The following is a 14,826-nucleotide window of genomic DNA, read 5'->3' on the forward strand; positions in this document are numbered from 1 at the left end:
GGATTATAGGCCATCATACTCAATTTTTGCTGCTTTTTCTGTTTAAGAGTCTCACAGACTGTCCTGTCCAGTATGGTTTTGAACCTTGATCCTCAGATCTGAGCCTTTTCAGTACCTAGGATTTACAGGAGTGAGCCACTGATGCCTGGCTGTGAAGTCCCATAGTAATAAATAAGTTGGCTGTGGTGATGTAAGCATGAGACACAGTGAGGAGGAACACTGCTTGATGCTTGCAAAGTGAAAACCGTGAAACCTTATGGTAGAGAATCTTCCTAGCAAGCACTTGGCCTGAGTTAATACTACTAAAACAATTTAAATGTTAACCTTCAATCTGCTTTCCCAAATGTTTTATGGCAGGACATATCCTGATGTAACAAATAAAGTACAGTGTGTGTGTGTGTGTGTGTGTGCGCGCACCCCCCCCCCCCCGCTGGGGCTTGAAATCTGGGCCTAGGTGCTGTCCCTGAGTTTCTTTTGTTCAAGGCGAGCACACTACCACTTGAGCAGGCTTTTTTGAGTAGTTGATTGGAGTTAAGAGTCTCACACAGTTTCCAGCCCGGCCTGGCTTTGAAATGTGATCCTCAGATCTCAACCTCCTGAGTAGCTAGAATTACAGGCAAGAGCTACAGGTGCCTGGCTCAATATACATACATATACATATATATACACACACATCTGTATACATACATGTATATGTATATACATGTATATATGTGTATAAATATATTTTGTGTGTGTGTGTATGTGCACCCATCATGGGGCTTGATCTCTGGGCCTGGGTGCTGTCCCTCAGCTCTTCAGTTCAAGGCTAGCACTCTACCAATGGAGCCACAGTTCCACTTCTGGTTTTCTGGTGATTAATTGGAGATAAGTCTCATGGACTTTCCTGCTCAGGCTGGCTTTGAACTTCAATTCTCAGATCTCAGCCTCCTGAGTAGCTACAATTACAGGACTGAGCCACCAGCACCGGGCTATATGTATATTTTTTTAATGAAAGAAATGGTAACTGGAAAAGGCACAACACATCGTAGAAAGTACCTGACCAGGTAAAAAACAAACCTTCTTTCCCATGGACTACCTTTTCCTGAACTCTGTAAAAAAAAAAAAAAAGTGTTAAAATGTCTATTCTTGGTAATAGATGATTTACACACTTTATCACCAGCTATCTTAAGCAATATCATGGTTGTTTTTTTTAAGGAGGGCTTACACTTTGAGGATTCATTGTTGAAGTTAAAAATACAGTATTATATGGCACTTTCTTTGTACAACTACTTAAAGATAAATTTTAAAAAATACTCGTAAGTCATTATATTGCTTATCCTTGACATTTGAGGATTTTGTTTGCTTAACACAGCATCTTACTTCAAGACTTATTTCAGTAAAGATCAAAAGAAATTGATTTAATTCCAAAGAATTAAGCACATTACTACTTAGAAATTCAATCAGCAAAAACGAGCAATTACACACATTGAGGACTTCAAGAACCGAACCTATCAAAATCTTATTTAGGTATTTGTCCCTGGCCGGAGGAGTACAAAGTGCTCAGGGAATACAAAATTCCTTAGGAAATAGTCTGAAACCAGATCTGATAAAGGCACTTATTAACGCAGAGACCAAGAACTTAACAGGCAATGAATCAACACTGATATCGAGGCAGCGAGAAGATGCATTGGGAACAATAACCCAAATGTCAAAACTGGCGAGACTGTTATCAAAACGAATAATCGGAAGTGGAAACACATTTTCTTTTTCTTGGGGCGGAGGGTGGGGACACAAGAGGTCACAGGAATGGAAGATGAACAAATGCAGTTAGAGCATTATGTAGAAAATGAACGAGGTAACTTGACGGTAGTGAAGGGAGGGGGAAAATGGGGGAGGACAGGAAGGCAGGCGTGAGATTGACCAAGTAGCACTGTCCTAACCTGACTTTGTACACCTACTTAATCACAGCATTTTTAAAAAGGTCGTTTATAAAACTGGAAGGAACCTCACTTTGCAGGAGAGAGAACCGGAGTCCAGAAGGGTCACCACGGTTTTTCCGGTGTCATCCCGCCTGCTGGTGGCGGTGAGCACAGGAAAGCAGCCCCGAGCATGCGAGTCAAGGGGTCTCAACGAGCACGCAGCCAGGAACGGCCGCAGGTGGGGCCTGCAAGCTCCGGGGTCCAGAGGGTGAGGGGGCCGCTGGGCCCGGGGTGCAGGGACGAGGCTGGCGGCGGGGCGGGGAGCGCGCCAGAGCCCTAGCTCGGCGTCACGCAGGCGCGAAAGGCACCGGAGCGGCTAGCGAGCGAGCTGCGTTTGCGGGCTCGCGTGCCGCCGACGCTGGAGGCCGAGCACGCGCCGCCCGGACCACCCTGGCCTCGGCGTCCGCACTCACTTCCACGTCGCCTGCCTGACACTGGCCCGGGCGGAGATCACCTTGTAGACCCGGGAGGAGGCTGGGTCGCTCAGTCCATTCCACATCGGGTCCCCGTCGGACTTCCGGTTCCGTCGGACGACTTCCGGTCCCCCTGGAAGCGGTCCTTCCGGGACTTGGAATCCCTCCCTGTCTGGTTCTGAGCCCGGGCGGAGGGAGGAGACGCCGCGGTTCGGCCGTGGCCTTTTCCCAGGGCGTGCTGCGGGTTGTTAAACGCGCCGGCGGATCCCGTCCCTCCCTAGGAAGGAGTGAACTCCTTCTCAAGGAAAAGCTGGACACTTACGGAGGACACGTGAGTTCGCCAGGGGTTCCTGAGCCACCGGCGCCCGGCCTGCCAGCTTAGGGCTCGCCTTAGCTTGGTCCTCCGACCGTCGCCGGTAGCATGCTTTGTTCTGCTTTTGAATTGCGATCTTACTGCTGTTTTGCCCAGACAGGGCTTCAACTCAGTCTCCAGCGTGACCCTTCGCGTCCAGCAAGACGGGATGGATAGTTCCAGGAGAATGTGTTGCCCTTGAGAAAAATAAAGCAGCTGGGGTTATCCTTCTTTAATGTGACAAAGTGCATGTATGCTGTCATCGGTGTTTTATGTATCCTTTCTGAGTTGTACAGTATTTTCACCAAACAATATCAGATATATCGATGAAAAGAATGGTAGGGGTACAGAATATGCCACTTTGGTGTAAGGAACACCTGAAGCGGTCTTGAGAATCAACAGATTTGAGTTCTCTGCCCTCCCCTTATTTGCTTAAAATCAGGATATAAATTTCTTTCTGTGCTTAACCTGAGGCAGGATCGCCTAGGGAAATGAGGCATGATAAATGGCTGCCAGGAATTCAAAAACTCAAGCTTCAAGCCCGTCTACCCACTTCCCTTAAGATTAAGGGAATAAAATCATATTAGGGGAAAGGAGCTACAGTCAGCTCACAGCAAATACAGGAGACATTCCTTCATGTCCTTCCCTTAAGATTAAAGGAATGGCCAGGTGCCGGTGGCTCAGGCCTGTAATCCTAGCTACTCAGGAGGCTGAGATTTGAGGGTCGCAGTTGAAAGCCACCAGGGCAGGAAAATCCATGAGACTCTTATCTCCAATAAACCACCCGAAAACCGGAAGTGGCGCTGTGGCTCAAGTGGGAGAGCACCAGCCCTGAGCTGAAGAGCGCCCAGCTGGACAGCGCCCAGGTCGAGTTAAAGCCCCAAAACCAAAAAAAGAAAAAGAAAAAATATTAAAGGAATGAAAGTCATTGTAGGGGAAATGAAGCTGGATAGGCTAAGGGAAAATAAAGTGTGGTAAACACAGCAAATACAGGAGATATTCCTTCATGTACTTCCCTTAATATTAAAGGACCAAAGTCATTTAGGGGAAAATGAAACAAGATAACTTAAGAGACCTGATGAAGACAACTCAGAAATGTGGTATTTAGAAACATAGAAGTGCCATCTTTGCTTCAAAGAGAGGTAACAGGATGCATTTCTTACTGAGAACATTGCTTCCCCCAAACTTAAGCAACCTCCTACCCAAAATGCAGATAACAGGATGTCCTCTTTATCTCAAGGATAAGGACCTGTTTTACTGAAAACTCATAAAGTAACACCAAGTGGATTAGAACAAAGACAAAAACACCTATCTTTGCAAAACTTTGAAGCCAGAACCCTTATCTTCCCATATGAATAGCCCAAGAGCCACAGAGCTTTGTTTGTCCATCTCTCTGTGAGAGTACCCACACTCTGCTAGAATGTGCCTCTGCCCTTTGGCTTGTCTGTCTGATTGCCTGCTTGTTTACTTACTCAATAAAGCTCTGCCAGCTGGGCACCAGTGGCTCATGCCCATAATCCTAGCTACTCAGGAGGCTGAGATCTGAGGATCGCAGTTCAAAACCATCCCGGAAAGGAAAGTCTGTGAGATTCTTATCTCCAATAAACCACTAGAAAACCGGAAGCGGAGCTGTGGCTCAAGCAGTAAAGCCCTCACTTTGAGTTGAAGAGCTGAGGGACAGCACCCAAGCCCAGAGTTCAAGCCCCTTGACTGACCAAGAAATAAAAAAAAATAAAATAAAATAAAATAATGCTCCACCAAGTTTTCTTACCATGGTCACTTGTCCAGAAATTCTTATTCTCCGATCAAAGTTAAGGACCATAAGTGAAGAATTCCTACATTTAAAGTAAAACTTCACTAAACCTCACCAGCATCCCGTGACAAACCCCCTTACCAGGAAGGAAGGACAATTCTTATCAAATAGTCAATACCAAAATGAGTTTGCATAAACACACTGTACTTTAAACCTTATTCTAACCCTTATTCACCACTAGTTCCCCTGTATATTACTTGGTTGCTTCATGGTTTATCACCCACCAAAGTTCAAACTTTCTTTTGCTAAAAGGATATCTAAACCTCGAAGTCTAACTGCTTGTTAGTTTCACCTCTTTTCTGTGAACTTCCAAAAGGTAAATATTGATGGGAAGTAGAATGCTTTTTCTTCTGATAATTTTTATTAGTTTAATTCATACGCCTTCATGATTGAACCTAAGAGCATAGAGGAAAGGTTTTTCCTCCTTAACACTTTACATTTCTGGAGAATCAGGAAATCCTGGAGAATTTTTTAGAACAAGTGAAATAATTATGCATAGATTTAAAATAGTTATAGTCATTTATAATAATATGGAAAATTTGGAAATGAATTACATTTAAATCATTAGAGATAGTATACTTCCAAATTTAGAGTTGAGTACCTAAATGGAATACCATACAGTTAGGTAGCTTTTTATTCAAAAATATATCAGGTGGGAAAAAAGAAAAGCATGGAATGGGAGGGAAAAACTGGGAGAAGCTGAAGGAAGGGGTGACATTTACCTGACTTATGTAAGTGTAACCTTCTGTACACCGTTATAATAACAATAAAAAGAAAAGCAGATATATAATTGCCTTGATTAGACAAAATTAGAAATAAGCATCATTATAGGAAACATATACCATATATTTGATGTATGTATATACTTGTGATATATTTTCTTTTTTCTTTTTTTTTTGCAAGGCAAGCGCTCTACCACTGAGCCACCTTCCCAGCCCTTGTGATATATTTTCTTTCTTAGATTTTTTGTTTTTTTTTTGGTCAGTTGTGGGGCTTAAACTCAGGGTCAGGGCACTGTTCCTGAGCTCTTATTGCTCAAGGCTAGAGGTCTCTCACTTTGAGCCACAGCTCTACTTCTAATTTTCTGGTGGTTAATTGGAGATAAGAGTAACTGAGACTTTATTGCCCAGGCTAACTGAACAGTGATCCTCAGATCTCAACCTCCTGAACAGCTAGGATTACAGGTGTGAGCCACCAGCACCTGGCTTCTTCTTGGTGTCTTTATGTTTGATATGTAATTGTTGTTATTCTAGTTCTAGTACAGAGGCTTGAACTCAGGTCTTGTGTGTGTGTGTGTGTGTGTGTGTATGTGTGTGTGTGTGTGTGTGTGTGTGCATGTGCGTGTGTGCACGTACCATAATGGGCTTGAACTCAGAACTCAGCATTGATGCTGTCCCTGAGCTTCTTTTGCTAGTATTCTGCCATCTGAGCTACAGCTTCTCAATAGTTTAGTGGAGATAAGAGTATCACAGAGCTGGGAATGTGGCTTAGTGGTAGAGTGCCTCGCATACATGAAGCCCTGGGTTTGATTCCTCAGTACCACATAAACAGAAAAAGCTGGAAGTGGAACTGTGGCTCAAGTGGTAGAGCACTAGCATTGAGCAAAAGAAGCTCAGTGACAGTGCTCAGGCCCTGAGTTCAAGCCCCAGCATTGGCCAAAAAAAAAAAAAAAAAAGTATCGCAGACGTTCTTGCCTGGGCTGGCTTTGCACTGTGATCCTCAGATCTCAGCCTCCTGAGTAGGATTACAGGTGTGAGTCCCTAGCACATGGTGGTCTTCTCATTCTTGATTATCATTTTTATTCCTGGTTGGCATTCTACCTCTTGAGCCATGCCTTCAGTCCTTATAAAAATTATTTTTACACGCCAGGATATTGTAAAGACACTTGTACACCCATATGCAGTGTTACTGTATCCACAATAACTAAGTTATGGAAACATCCCAGATGAGTGGATCCAAAAAAATGTGGCACCTATACACAATGGAATTTTACACAGAAAGTAGAAAGAATAATATTAAGTCATTTGCAGGGAAATAGAACAAGTCATGTTAAATGAGGTTAGCCAAGCTAACCCTGTGTCTCTTAGCTAAGCTCAGAGACATAAGCAATACATGTTTTCTCTCATGTAAAAACTAGATCTAAAATACATAATAAAATACATAATAAATTGTACAGAACTCTAGGCATTCACACACAGCGAGAACAAAGGAGAGTGCATGAAGTTACAATGCCTGTGTTTATCTGGTCCTACCAAATATATTTATTGAAATGAACTCCAGGAAGTGGAAATGAGGGTTTTTTTTCTTTGTTAGTTATTGTTTACTTTTGTGTTGCTTTTTTCATTTATCTGTCTTTGGGATAGTAAGAGGGAAGCACAAAAGGTGAACAAATGCAGCAATAGTACTCACTAGAGATTATGTTGAAAATGAATTATACAACTTGTGAGGGGAGACAGGAAAGAAAAACTAGGAGAGAGGGAAAGAAAGGGTGACCTTGTCCAAAAAGAAATGTACTCTTTACCTGACTTTCATAACTGTAACCTCCCTGTACAATAATAAATTTTTATAAAGAAAACCATTGAAAATGTATTTTTGACTTTTTTTTTTCTGTTTTTGGTCAGTCATGGGGCTTGAACTCTGGGACTGGGCACTGTCCTTCAGATTGTCAGCTCAAGACTAGCGCTCTACCACTTGAGCCATCGCACCACTTCCAGTTTTCTGGTGGTTTATTGGAGATAAATGTCTCACAGACTTTTCTGCCCCAGCTGGCTTTGAACCTTAATCCTCAGATCTCAGCCTCCTAAGTAACTAGGATTACAGGCATGAGCCACTGACACCGGCTTTTATATTTTTAAAAGAATGATAAAAAAGCACTTATTTAAAGATTAACTTTATACAACTTGTTAAAAACAATTAGGCAATAATTTTATATTCAGAAAAAAAGCTACTTTATGTTTTGGGGAAAAAACTAAATATAAGTTTGTTTTTGAATTGGTTCTTTTTGTTCCTATATTACATCTAATACCTTAAAATATTAATATTTATACAAGTCAGCATTTACCATAAGCTGTTAAACAGGACTAAAGGCATAATGTGATTTCTGGTCTCAAGTTTGTTTCTATTAAAATTTGTGTAAGTAAAAGACAGGCATTCCAGTCATACTGAGGCAGGAGGATTTGGAGTTCAAGGCCATCCTGGGCTACATAGTAAGACTCAAGAAATAAACAAAACTTATATAACTATATTGCATTTCCAAGTAAAGTTAATGCATTAAAATTAAAGGGAATTTTTCTTGGCCATGAAAACTAGAACAAAAATTCCTAAGTAGTTCCTATAAACCTAATTCAACCAAATTAAGTATTCTGAAATGCTAGCTGTAAAGAAAATATCCCTAGGGGCTGGGAAGGTAGCTCAGCTGTAGAGTGCACGCCTTGTAAGCATGAGGCCCTGGGTTCGATTCCTCAGCACCACATAAACAGAAAACGCCAGAAGTGGCGCTGCGGCTCCAGTGGTAGAGCGCTAGCCTTGAGCTGAAGAGCCGAGGGACAGCGCCCAGGCCCAGAGTTCAGCCCCCATGACCAGCAAAAGAAAAAAGAAAAAGAAAATATCCCTAGTCTATGTGCACAGTAGGATGGGGAGGGAAATCTCTGTTATACAGCAGTACATGTGTATAGAAGTTACATGTTTTGTGAAAACCAATTGTGGTGTATATAATAAAACTGCATACAAGGCTTCATTCATTCATTTAGTGGTGTAGTATTCCCTAGGCCCAGAAAGTTTTAAGACTGGTTTACAGAATGTCTCAGAACCCATCTTGCTCCTTTGACCTGCACTCTTTGCTGCTTCAAAGATTCCCTCAGTTATTGGCTATTTACTGCACAGCTCACAGCAGTCTTCTATAAACAGTTGCTGGTCCAAAATAAAGTTTCCTTATTACCATGCAATTTCAGGCAAGGGATTAAGAAAGCAACAAGAGTCTTTTATGCCTAATCTACCAGAGTTTTGCTTATTTTGTAGGAAGTCAAGTTTTACCAGGCAAGGAGACAATCTATGGATGCACCGTTTAATTTTGGAGGTAATTCTATCCAGGCTGCCTAATTAACTTTTTTCTCACTGGTTTCTTGTCTTTTGAAGTCTTTACAGAAAATTCTCTAATGTGACTTACCTTAGTTGTGCAGAGTTAGTGTACATTTTCATTTGTTTTAATCATATTGTTCATTTTCTGATTTTTGCCTTTTTTAACTTGAATTGTTTCCTCTCTTTGGTTATAAAAATAACATAATCAACATAGTTTTCAGAATACAGAAAATATAAAGAAAAAATTAAGTTCCTGCAGTCCTATTCACTAGAGAGATGTCTCAACGAATCTAATATGAATGCAGCAGGTGAGAACTATAATTTCCTGTTCTAGTATATAGGCAAACAGCCATGTCCCCTTGCTCTCTGCAGGCCTCAAGAACCTTGTTTCATTGCTCCTGCTTGTTTTACTTTCTCCCACCTTCCTCTGCATGGAATACCCTCTTCCCTTGATCTTACTATTTTTTTTTCAAGTCCTGTGGCTTGAACTCAGGACTTGGGCACTGTCCCTGAACTTCCTTTGCTCAAGGCTAGTGCTCTACCACTTGAGCCACAGCGCCACTTCCAGTTTTCTGGGGGTTAATTCCTGCTGTCTTTGAACCACGATCCTCAGTAGCTAGAATTACATTATACCTTTACAATGGGCTGGTTCACAATCATATTTAATTGAATTGAGTTTAATATTGGCCTAGTTGGCGATAAAAGGAAAAGTAAACTGAGGTTCTTAACTGTGATGACCTTTTTCTCCAGTCTTTAAAAAAAAAAACCAAAAAACAAAAACAGGTACTGGGACGTGAGCTCAGGGTCTGGGTGCTGCTCCTTAGCTTTTTCACCCAGATTTGTTGCCTGTGTGACATAGCTTCACGTCTGGCTTTTTTGTTTTTGTTTTTTTTTTTTGGTTGGTCGTGGGGCCTGAACTCTGGGCCTGGGCGCTGTCCCTCAGCTCTTCAGCTCAAGGCGAGCACTCTACCACTTGAGCCACAGCACCACTTCTGGTTTGAAGATAAGAGTCTCATGGACTTTGCTGCCCCGATGGGCTTTGAATGGCGATCCTCAGCTCTCAGCCACCTGAGTAGCTAGGATTACAGGCGTGAGCCACCAGCTCCTGGCTCACTTCCTGGCTTTTTGCTGGTTAGCTGGAGATAAGAATCTCATGCCCTGGCTGGCTTCGAGCCTCAATCTTCAGATCTCAGCCCGGGAGTGGCTAAGGATTACAGGTGTGAGGCACTGGTGCCCTGCTCAAAGTCATGGTCTTTATCACATCTCCTCATACTTCAGCCTGTACCTGTGTGTGTCTGCTTTGGCAGTGCTGTGCCAGGTAGACTCCATTCTACTGACAGTGGGTCTTTAGAATATACTTCCTGTGGGGTATGGTTAGGGAAAGAAAAGGCTAGTACAGATTAGTTTTTAAGAACTCACTGTGCTATATATTAGGTTTTTAAAAAGAGGTAGCCGAGTAAGAACAGCACCACGCACGTGGTATTCAGGTAAGGGGTAGGTTTATTCAGTAGACCTGCTGGGACCAGGCAAGGTTGGCACTCCACGTGGCTGGCAAAAAGCTTCTGGCCCCGGGTTAGGCCTTATATAAGGTAGGGGGGCGGGCAAGGGTGTGTCGAGGTAAGAGGTGAGACCAGGTGGGAGCAAGGTGTGGCCACATCAGATTAAGATGTGACCTCAGTGGATGCAGATGTGGCCTCTTCCAGGTGTCCCAGTTGCCTAGGTAACACAGGTACTGGGCGAGGTCTGTTCACCGTCCAGGAATGGACCTTACACTATACAGCTATCTATATTTAAGGCAAAATGTTGTTTTGCCAGTCCCGAGGCTTGAACTCCGGGTCTAAGCACTGTTCGGGAGCTTCTTTTGCCCAAGGCTGGCACTCTACCACTTGAACCACAGCACCACGTCTGGCCTTTTCTGTTTACGTGGTACTGAGGAATCGAACCCAGGGCTTCATGCATGCAAGGCAAGCACTCTACCACTGAGCTACCTTCCGAGCCCTAAAGCAAAATCGGAGTCACACTGTCTATACTCCTCTACACGTTTTCACCATTTGTTAAGCAGTGGGACATTGACAGCATGACGGAAGCCAGAATAACCAATGCGGGTCTCACGCAGTCTACTTAACTTGGATTTTGATGGTTAGACACTCTGGTCTCTGCAAGAGAAAAGACAGAAGTTATGTTACAAATTAAGGATAGATCGGTGAGGAGTTCGCCCCCTCCTGCCGTCCGGGGCCACGCGGCTCGGATGGGGAGGCTCGCGGTCAACCGGAAGCTGGGGAGAGGCTCCGGGAACGCTCGCGCCAGGGGTGCGGCACCCGGCCGAGCAACGCGCAGCGCCGGCCCGCCGCCGGCTTCCGGTGCCGGCCGGATCCCGGGCCGGGACTTCCGCCTCGGTCCGGTCGCTGAGGCCGTGGCGTGGCGTGGCGGAGGCATGTCCGGCCCGGAGCTACGGGCGGCGCTGGAGCAGCGGCTGGGCGCCCTCGCCATCCGCACGGAGGTGGTGGAGCACCCCGAGGTGAGGGTGTCGCCCGCGGGGTGGCCGCTGCGCAGGCGCTGGCTGGCAGGGCGCCGCTGCCGGACGGGTCCGAGGCTGCGGGTGGAGAGCCAGGCCGTCACGCCGGTGCGGTGTCACGCACACCTCGGGTAGGCGGGTTGCTCAGCAGAAGCCTGTTGGCGCGGCTGCCATGAATGCGGTGCCACAGGTTTGCTCTTGTGCGTCTGTGGGCTTTGCAGCGTGCCCCACTAACACCCCTACCCCTCACCACCGAATGCACATCGCCGTGTCTTACATAAAGAGTTACATGCAAACGTACACTTAGCTTTCCTCACCTCTACAGTATAACATTAAAACCGTATTCCCTTCATTTTTATTGCCTTTTTTGGGTTACTACTGGTGTTTGAACTCGAGGCCTAACTACTCCTAGACATGGCTGAGCCCCTCAAACCGTTGCTAGAATTATATTTTTGCCGTATAAGTCCCGGTTTTACTGTCTTCTCACCCTCAGTGTGGTTACAAATCTGTAGAGAGAATGTTGCCATATGGTTTGAATTACTAGAAAACCATAGGAATCGAAGGACTGACTGTATGCTTTTAACATCAAAAGTTGAAATGTAAAAATGTAAGTTTTCCAGGAATGTGACGCCATGGTTTGTACACAGCAGTAAAAACCTGCACTATCAGAAACTGAGGGCAAAGGTTTTTTTAAATATATATTTAGTAATGGGCTAAGTATGATTTCATCTTGCTCTTATTATCTAGCAAACAAAATACATACAAATGTGTGGTTGTACATTAATGTTACACTGCTTCTAAACTCATCTTGTGATATTTTTATAGGTGTTTACAGTTGAAGAAATGATGCCTCATATCCAACATTTGAAAGGAGCTCATAGTAAGAACCTATTTCTTAAAGACAAAAAGAAAAAATGCTATTGGCTGGTGACAGTTCTTCATGATCGACAAATTAATTTAAATGATCTTGCCAAGCAGTTAGGTGTTGGGAGTGGAAATCTGCGGTTTGCTGATGAAACAGCCATGCTAGAAAAACTGAAAGTTGGTCAAGGTTGTGCTACGCCCCTAGCACTCTTCTGTGATGATGGAGATGTGAAATTTGTTTTGGATTCTGCTTTTCTGGAAGGTGGACATGAAAAGGTGTACTTTCACCCAATGACTAACAGTGCAACCATGGGACTGAGCCCTGAAGACTTTCTCACATTTGTGAAGACAACAGGACATGATCCTATAATACTGGACTTTAATTAAAACTTACTGGGTTAATGTTTAAAATACATTTAGTAGTTAGGCGTTGGTGGTTCACACCTGTAATCCTAACTTGGTCCAGGTAGGAGATTCCATGGGACTCTTGCCTCTTTCTCTCCCCAAAAGCTGAGAGTAGAGCTGTCCCTCAAATGATAGAGCACTAGCCTTGATCACAAAACCTCAGGGACAGTGTCCACACCCTGAGTTCAAACCCCAGGACTGGCACACACAAAAACAATTATTAGTGGAAAAAATAATGGAATTCTATGCCTCCATCAGAAAGAATGACATTGCCACATTTGTTAGGAAATGGAAAGACTTAGAAAAAATTATATTAAGTGAACTAAGCCAGGCCCAAAGAAACATAGGTCCCATGGTTTCCCTTATCTGCAATAACTAGTATATATATGTCTGTGACAAGCAGAAGTGGTCAGATAAATTGATGTTAAGCAAAATGAACCCCAAGTTAAAGACTCAAATGTTTTTTCTTTATTGCTATTGTGTCTAACATATTTATAAGATGATTTCTTTGTTGCTTTGTATGTCCCTTCCCCACGTATAACTCCTTTTTTCACTGCATTTGATGTTGGTATAATTTGTGGAGGGGAAGGGAAAAAACAAATTGTTTAAATAGGGATACAGGTAGACCTATTGCACCAATGAGATGTACAAGATGTTATGTCGAAAATGAACTTTACGGCTGGAAAGGTGGCTCAGTGGAAGAGTGCTTGCCTTGCATGCATGAGGCCCTGGGTTCGATTCCCCAGCACCACATAAGCAAAAAGGAAAAAAGCCAGAAGTGGTGCTGTGGCTCAAGTGGTAGAGCGCTAGCCTTGAGCTGAAGAGCTGAGCGACAGTGCCCAGGCCCAGAGTTCAGGCCCATGACCGGACCCCCCCCAAAAAAAACAAAAACAAAAACAAAAAAGAAAATGGGGGATGGGAAGGTGAAACAAAGGAGGAGGCAACAATGTTTGATAAGAAATGTACTCATAGCCAGGCACCGGTGGCTCATGCCTGTAATCCTAGCTACTCAGGAGGCTGAGATCCGAGGATCTCAGTTCAAAGCTAGCCCGGGCAGAAAAGTCCATGAGACTCTTATCTCCAATAAGCCACTAGAAAACCGGATGTGGCTCTGTGGCTCAAGCAGTAGAGCACTTGCCTTGAGCTGAAGAGCTGAGGGACAGTGCCCAAGCCCATAGCAAGCCCCACGACCGACCAAAAAAACCCCAAAGGAATAGAATTGTTGATAGTGGTTATTTTTTAGAAAATGGAGATTAAGGAATAAGAATTGCCAGATCATTAAATCCGACAAGGGTAAAAACTTCACCTTGTTGGGCATTTGCTTGTTCGTTTTCTGCAAAAGTAATATAAATATTTTTGAAGCTGGGCACTGGTGGCTCATGCCTGTAATCCGCTAGGAGGCTGAGATCTGAGGATCATGGCTCAAAGCCAGCCCAGGCAGAAAAGTCCATGAGACTCTTACCTCCAATTAACCACCAGAAAACCAGAAGTGGCGCTGTAGCTCAAGTGGTAGAGTGCTCACTGTTGAGCTGAAGAGCTGAGGGACAGCACCCAGGCCGAGTTCAAGCCCCATGACTGACCAAAAAAAAAAAATTTTTTCTGGTTAGAAAAAGTAGGTGAAAAATGTGACAAATTGTCATACTATAAGATTACATTTTAGGAAGTGGCGCTGTAGCTCAAGTGGTAGAGCGCTCGCCTTGAGCTGAAGAGCTGAGGGACAGCGCCCAGGCCCAGAGTTCAAGCCCCACGACCGACCAAAAAAAAAAAAAAAAAGATTACATTTTAAACTCAGTAGCAAAATAATAAAAACAATTTTTAGTGTGTTCATAGGTTAAGAATGTGAAGTTTGTTTTATATTCTACACTATTTTACAATCCTATTTCTAGAACCCTCCCCCTCCCCCCCCAGTTATGATACCTGAAACTATTAAAGCCTAGGAAAATGTACAGACAGTTGTAACAGAAAAACATGAAGAATGAGAAATCAGATAAGTTTTTTTCACCTTAGATTCAAACAAAAGCTTTCAGTAGTTGATAAACCAACATAGGTTAGATTATAGAAATTATTCTTTGGGCTAGGGACTGGTGGCTCATAATCCTAGCTACTCGGGAGGCTGAGATCTAAGGGTCACAGTTTGAAGCCAACTAGGGCAGAACAGTCTATGTCTAGTTAACCATTAAAAAAAGGGCGGGGGGGGGGAGGTGTGCTACAAGTGGTAGAGTGTTGGGGTTGGCCTTGAGATTTTACAAAAGCTCAGGGAGAGTACCCAGGCTCTGAGTTCAAGTCCCAGGACTTAAGTGAGAAGAAAATCTTAACTTTCCTCTTATACAATATAGGGGTTTCCCCCCTCCCCTTTCTCCCTTAGTGGCACTAACATTTGAACTAACGTCCCGAACTAGCTCATCTGGCATGCTAGAGTCACACCT

The 14,826-nt window shown here is 43.8% G+C and overlaps 2 protein-coding genes across 14 annotated transcripts in view; one reads left to right on the top strand and one right to left on the bottom strand.

Annotated features, from left to right (window-relative positions):
* Mtif2 (mitochondrial translational initiation factor 2) overlaps positions 1-2,469 on the bottom strand; it is a 25,312-nt gene extending 22,843 nt beyond the window's left edge. Inside the window, exons 1-2 of one of the 6 annotated variants that reach the window (XM_070025651.1) lie at positions 2,375-2,469; positions 1,039-1,091 (exon numbers count right to left, since the gene is read on the bottom strand). Coding sequence is in view for 1 of the 6 variants with exons in the window: in XM_070025646.1 (XP_069881747.1) it covers positions 2,375-2,460 (86 nt within the window). In the remaining 5 variants the exon portion in view is untranslated. Of the gene's footprint in view, positions 1-1,038; positions 1,092-1,992; positions 2,266-2,374 lie in introns of those variants that run through there. The other 5 variants (XM_070025648.1, XM_070025650.1, XM_070025647.1 and 2 more) reach the window with 5 other exon arrangements.
* LOC138829298 (prolyl-tRNA synthetase associated domain-containing protein 1) lies at positions 2,440-13,090 on the top strand. Of its 8 annotated transcripts, none has more exons than XM_070025657.1 (5): positions 2,506-2,705; positions 2,848-3,000; positions 3,756-3,868; positions 8,557-8,614; positions 11,957-13,090. In XM_070025657.1, exons 4-5 carry the CDS (start codon positions 8,594-8,596, stop codon positions 12,380-12,382), a joined length of 447 nt encoding a protein of 148 aa, XP_069881758.1. In that variant the 5' UTR covers positions 2,506-2,705; positions 2,848-3,000; positions 3,756-3,868; positions 8,557-8,593; the 3' UTR covers positions 12,383-13,090. The 8 variants fall into 8 exon arrangements, 6 of the variants coding, with proteins under 6 accessions (XP_069881756.1, XP_069881754.1, XP_069881758.1 ...); XM_070025658.1 differs by having other exon boundaries at positions 3,764-3,868; XM_070025655.1 differs by lacking the exon at positions 3,756-3,868 and having other exon boundaries at positions 2,502-2,705; positions 2,844-2,977.
* The last annotated feature ends 1,736 nt before the right edge of the window (positions 13,091-14,826 follow it).

Source organism: Dipodomys merriami, unplaced genomic scaffold, assembly GCF_024711535.1.
Source record: "Dipodomys merriami isolate MVZ:Mamm:240054 unplaced genomic scaffold, mDipMer1.0.p SCAF_17, whole genome shotgun sequence".
Classification (NCBI taxonomy): Eukaryota; Metazoa; Chordata; class Mammalia; order Rodentia; family Heteromyidae; genus Dipodomys; species Dipodomys merriami.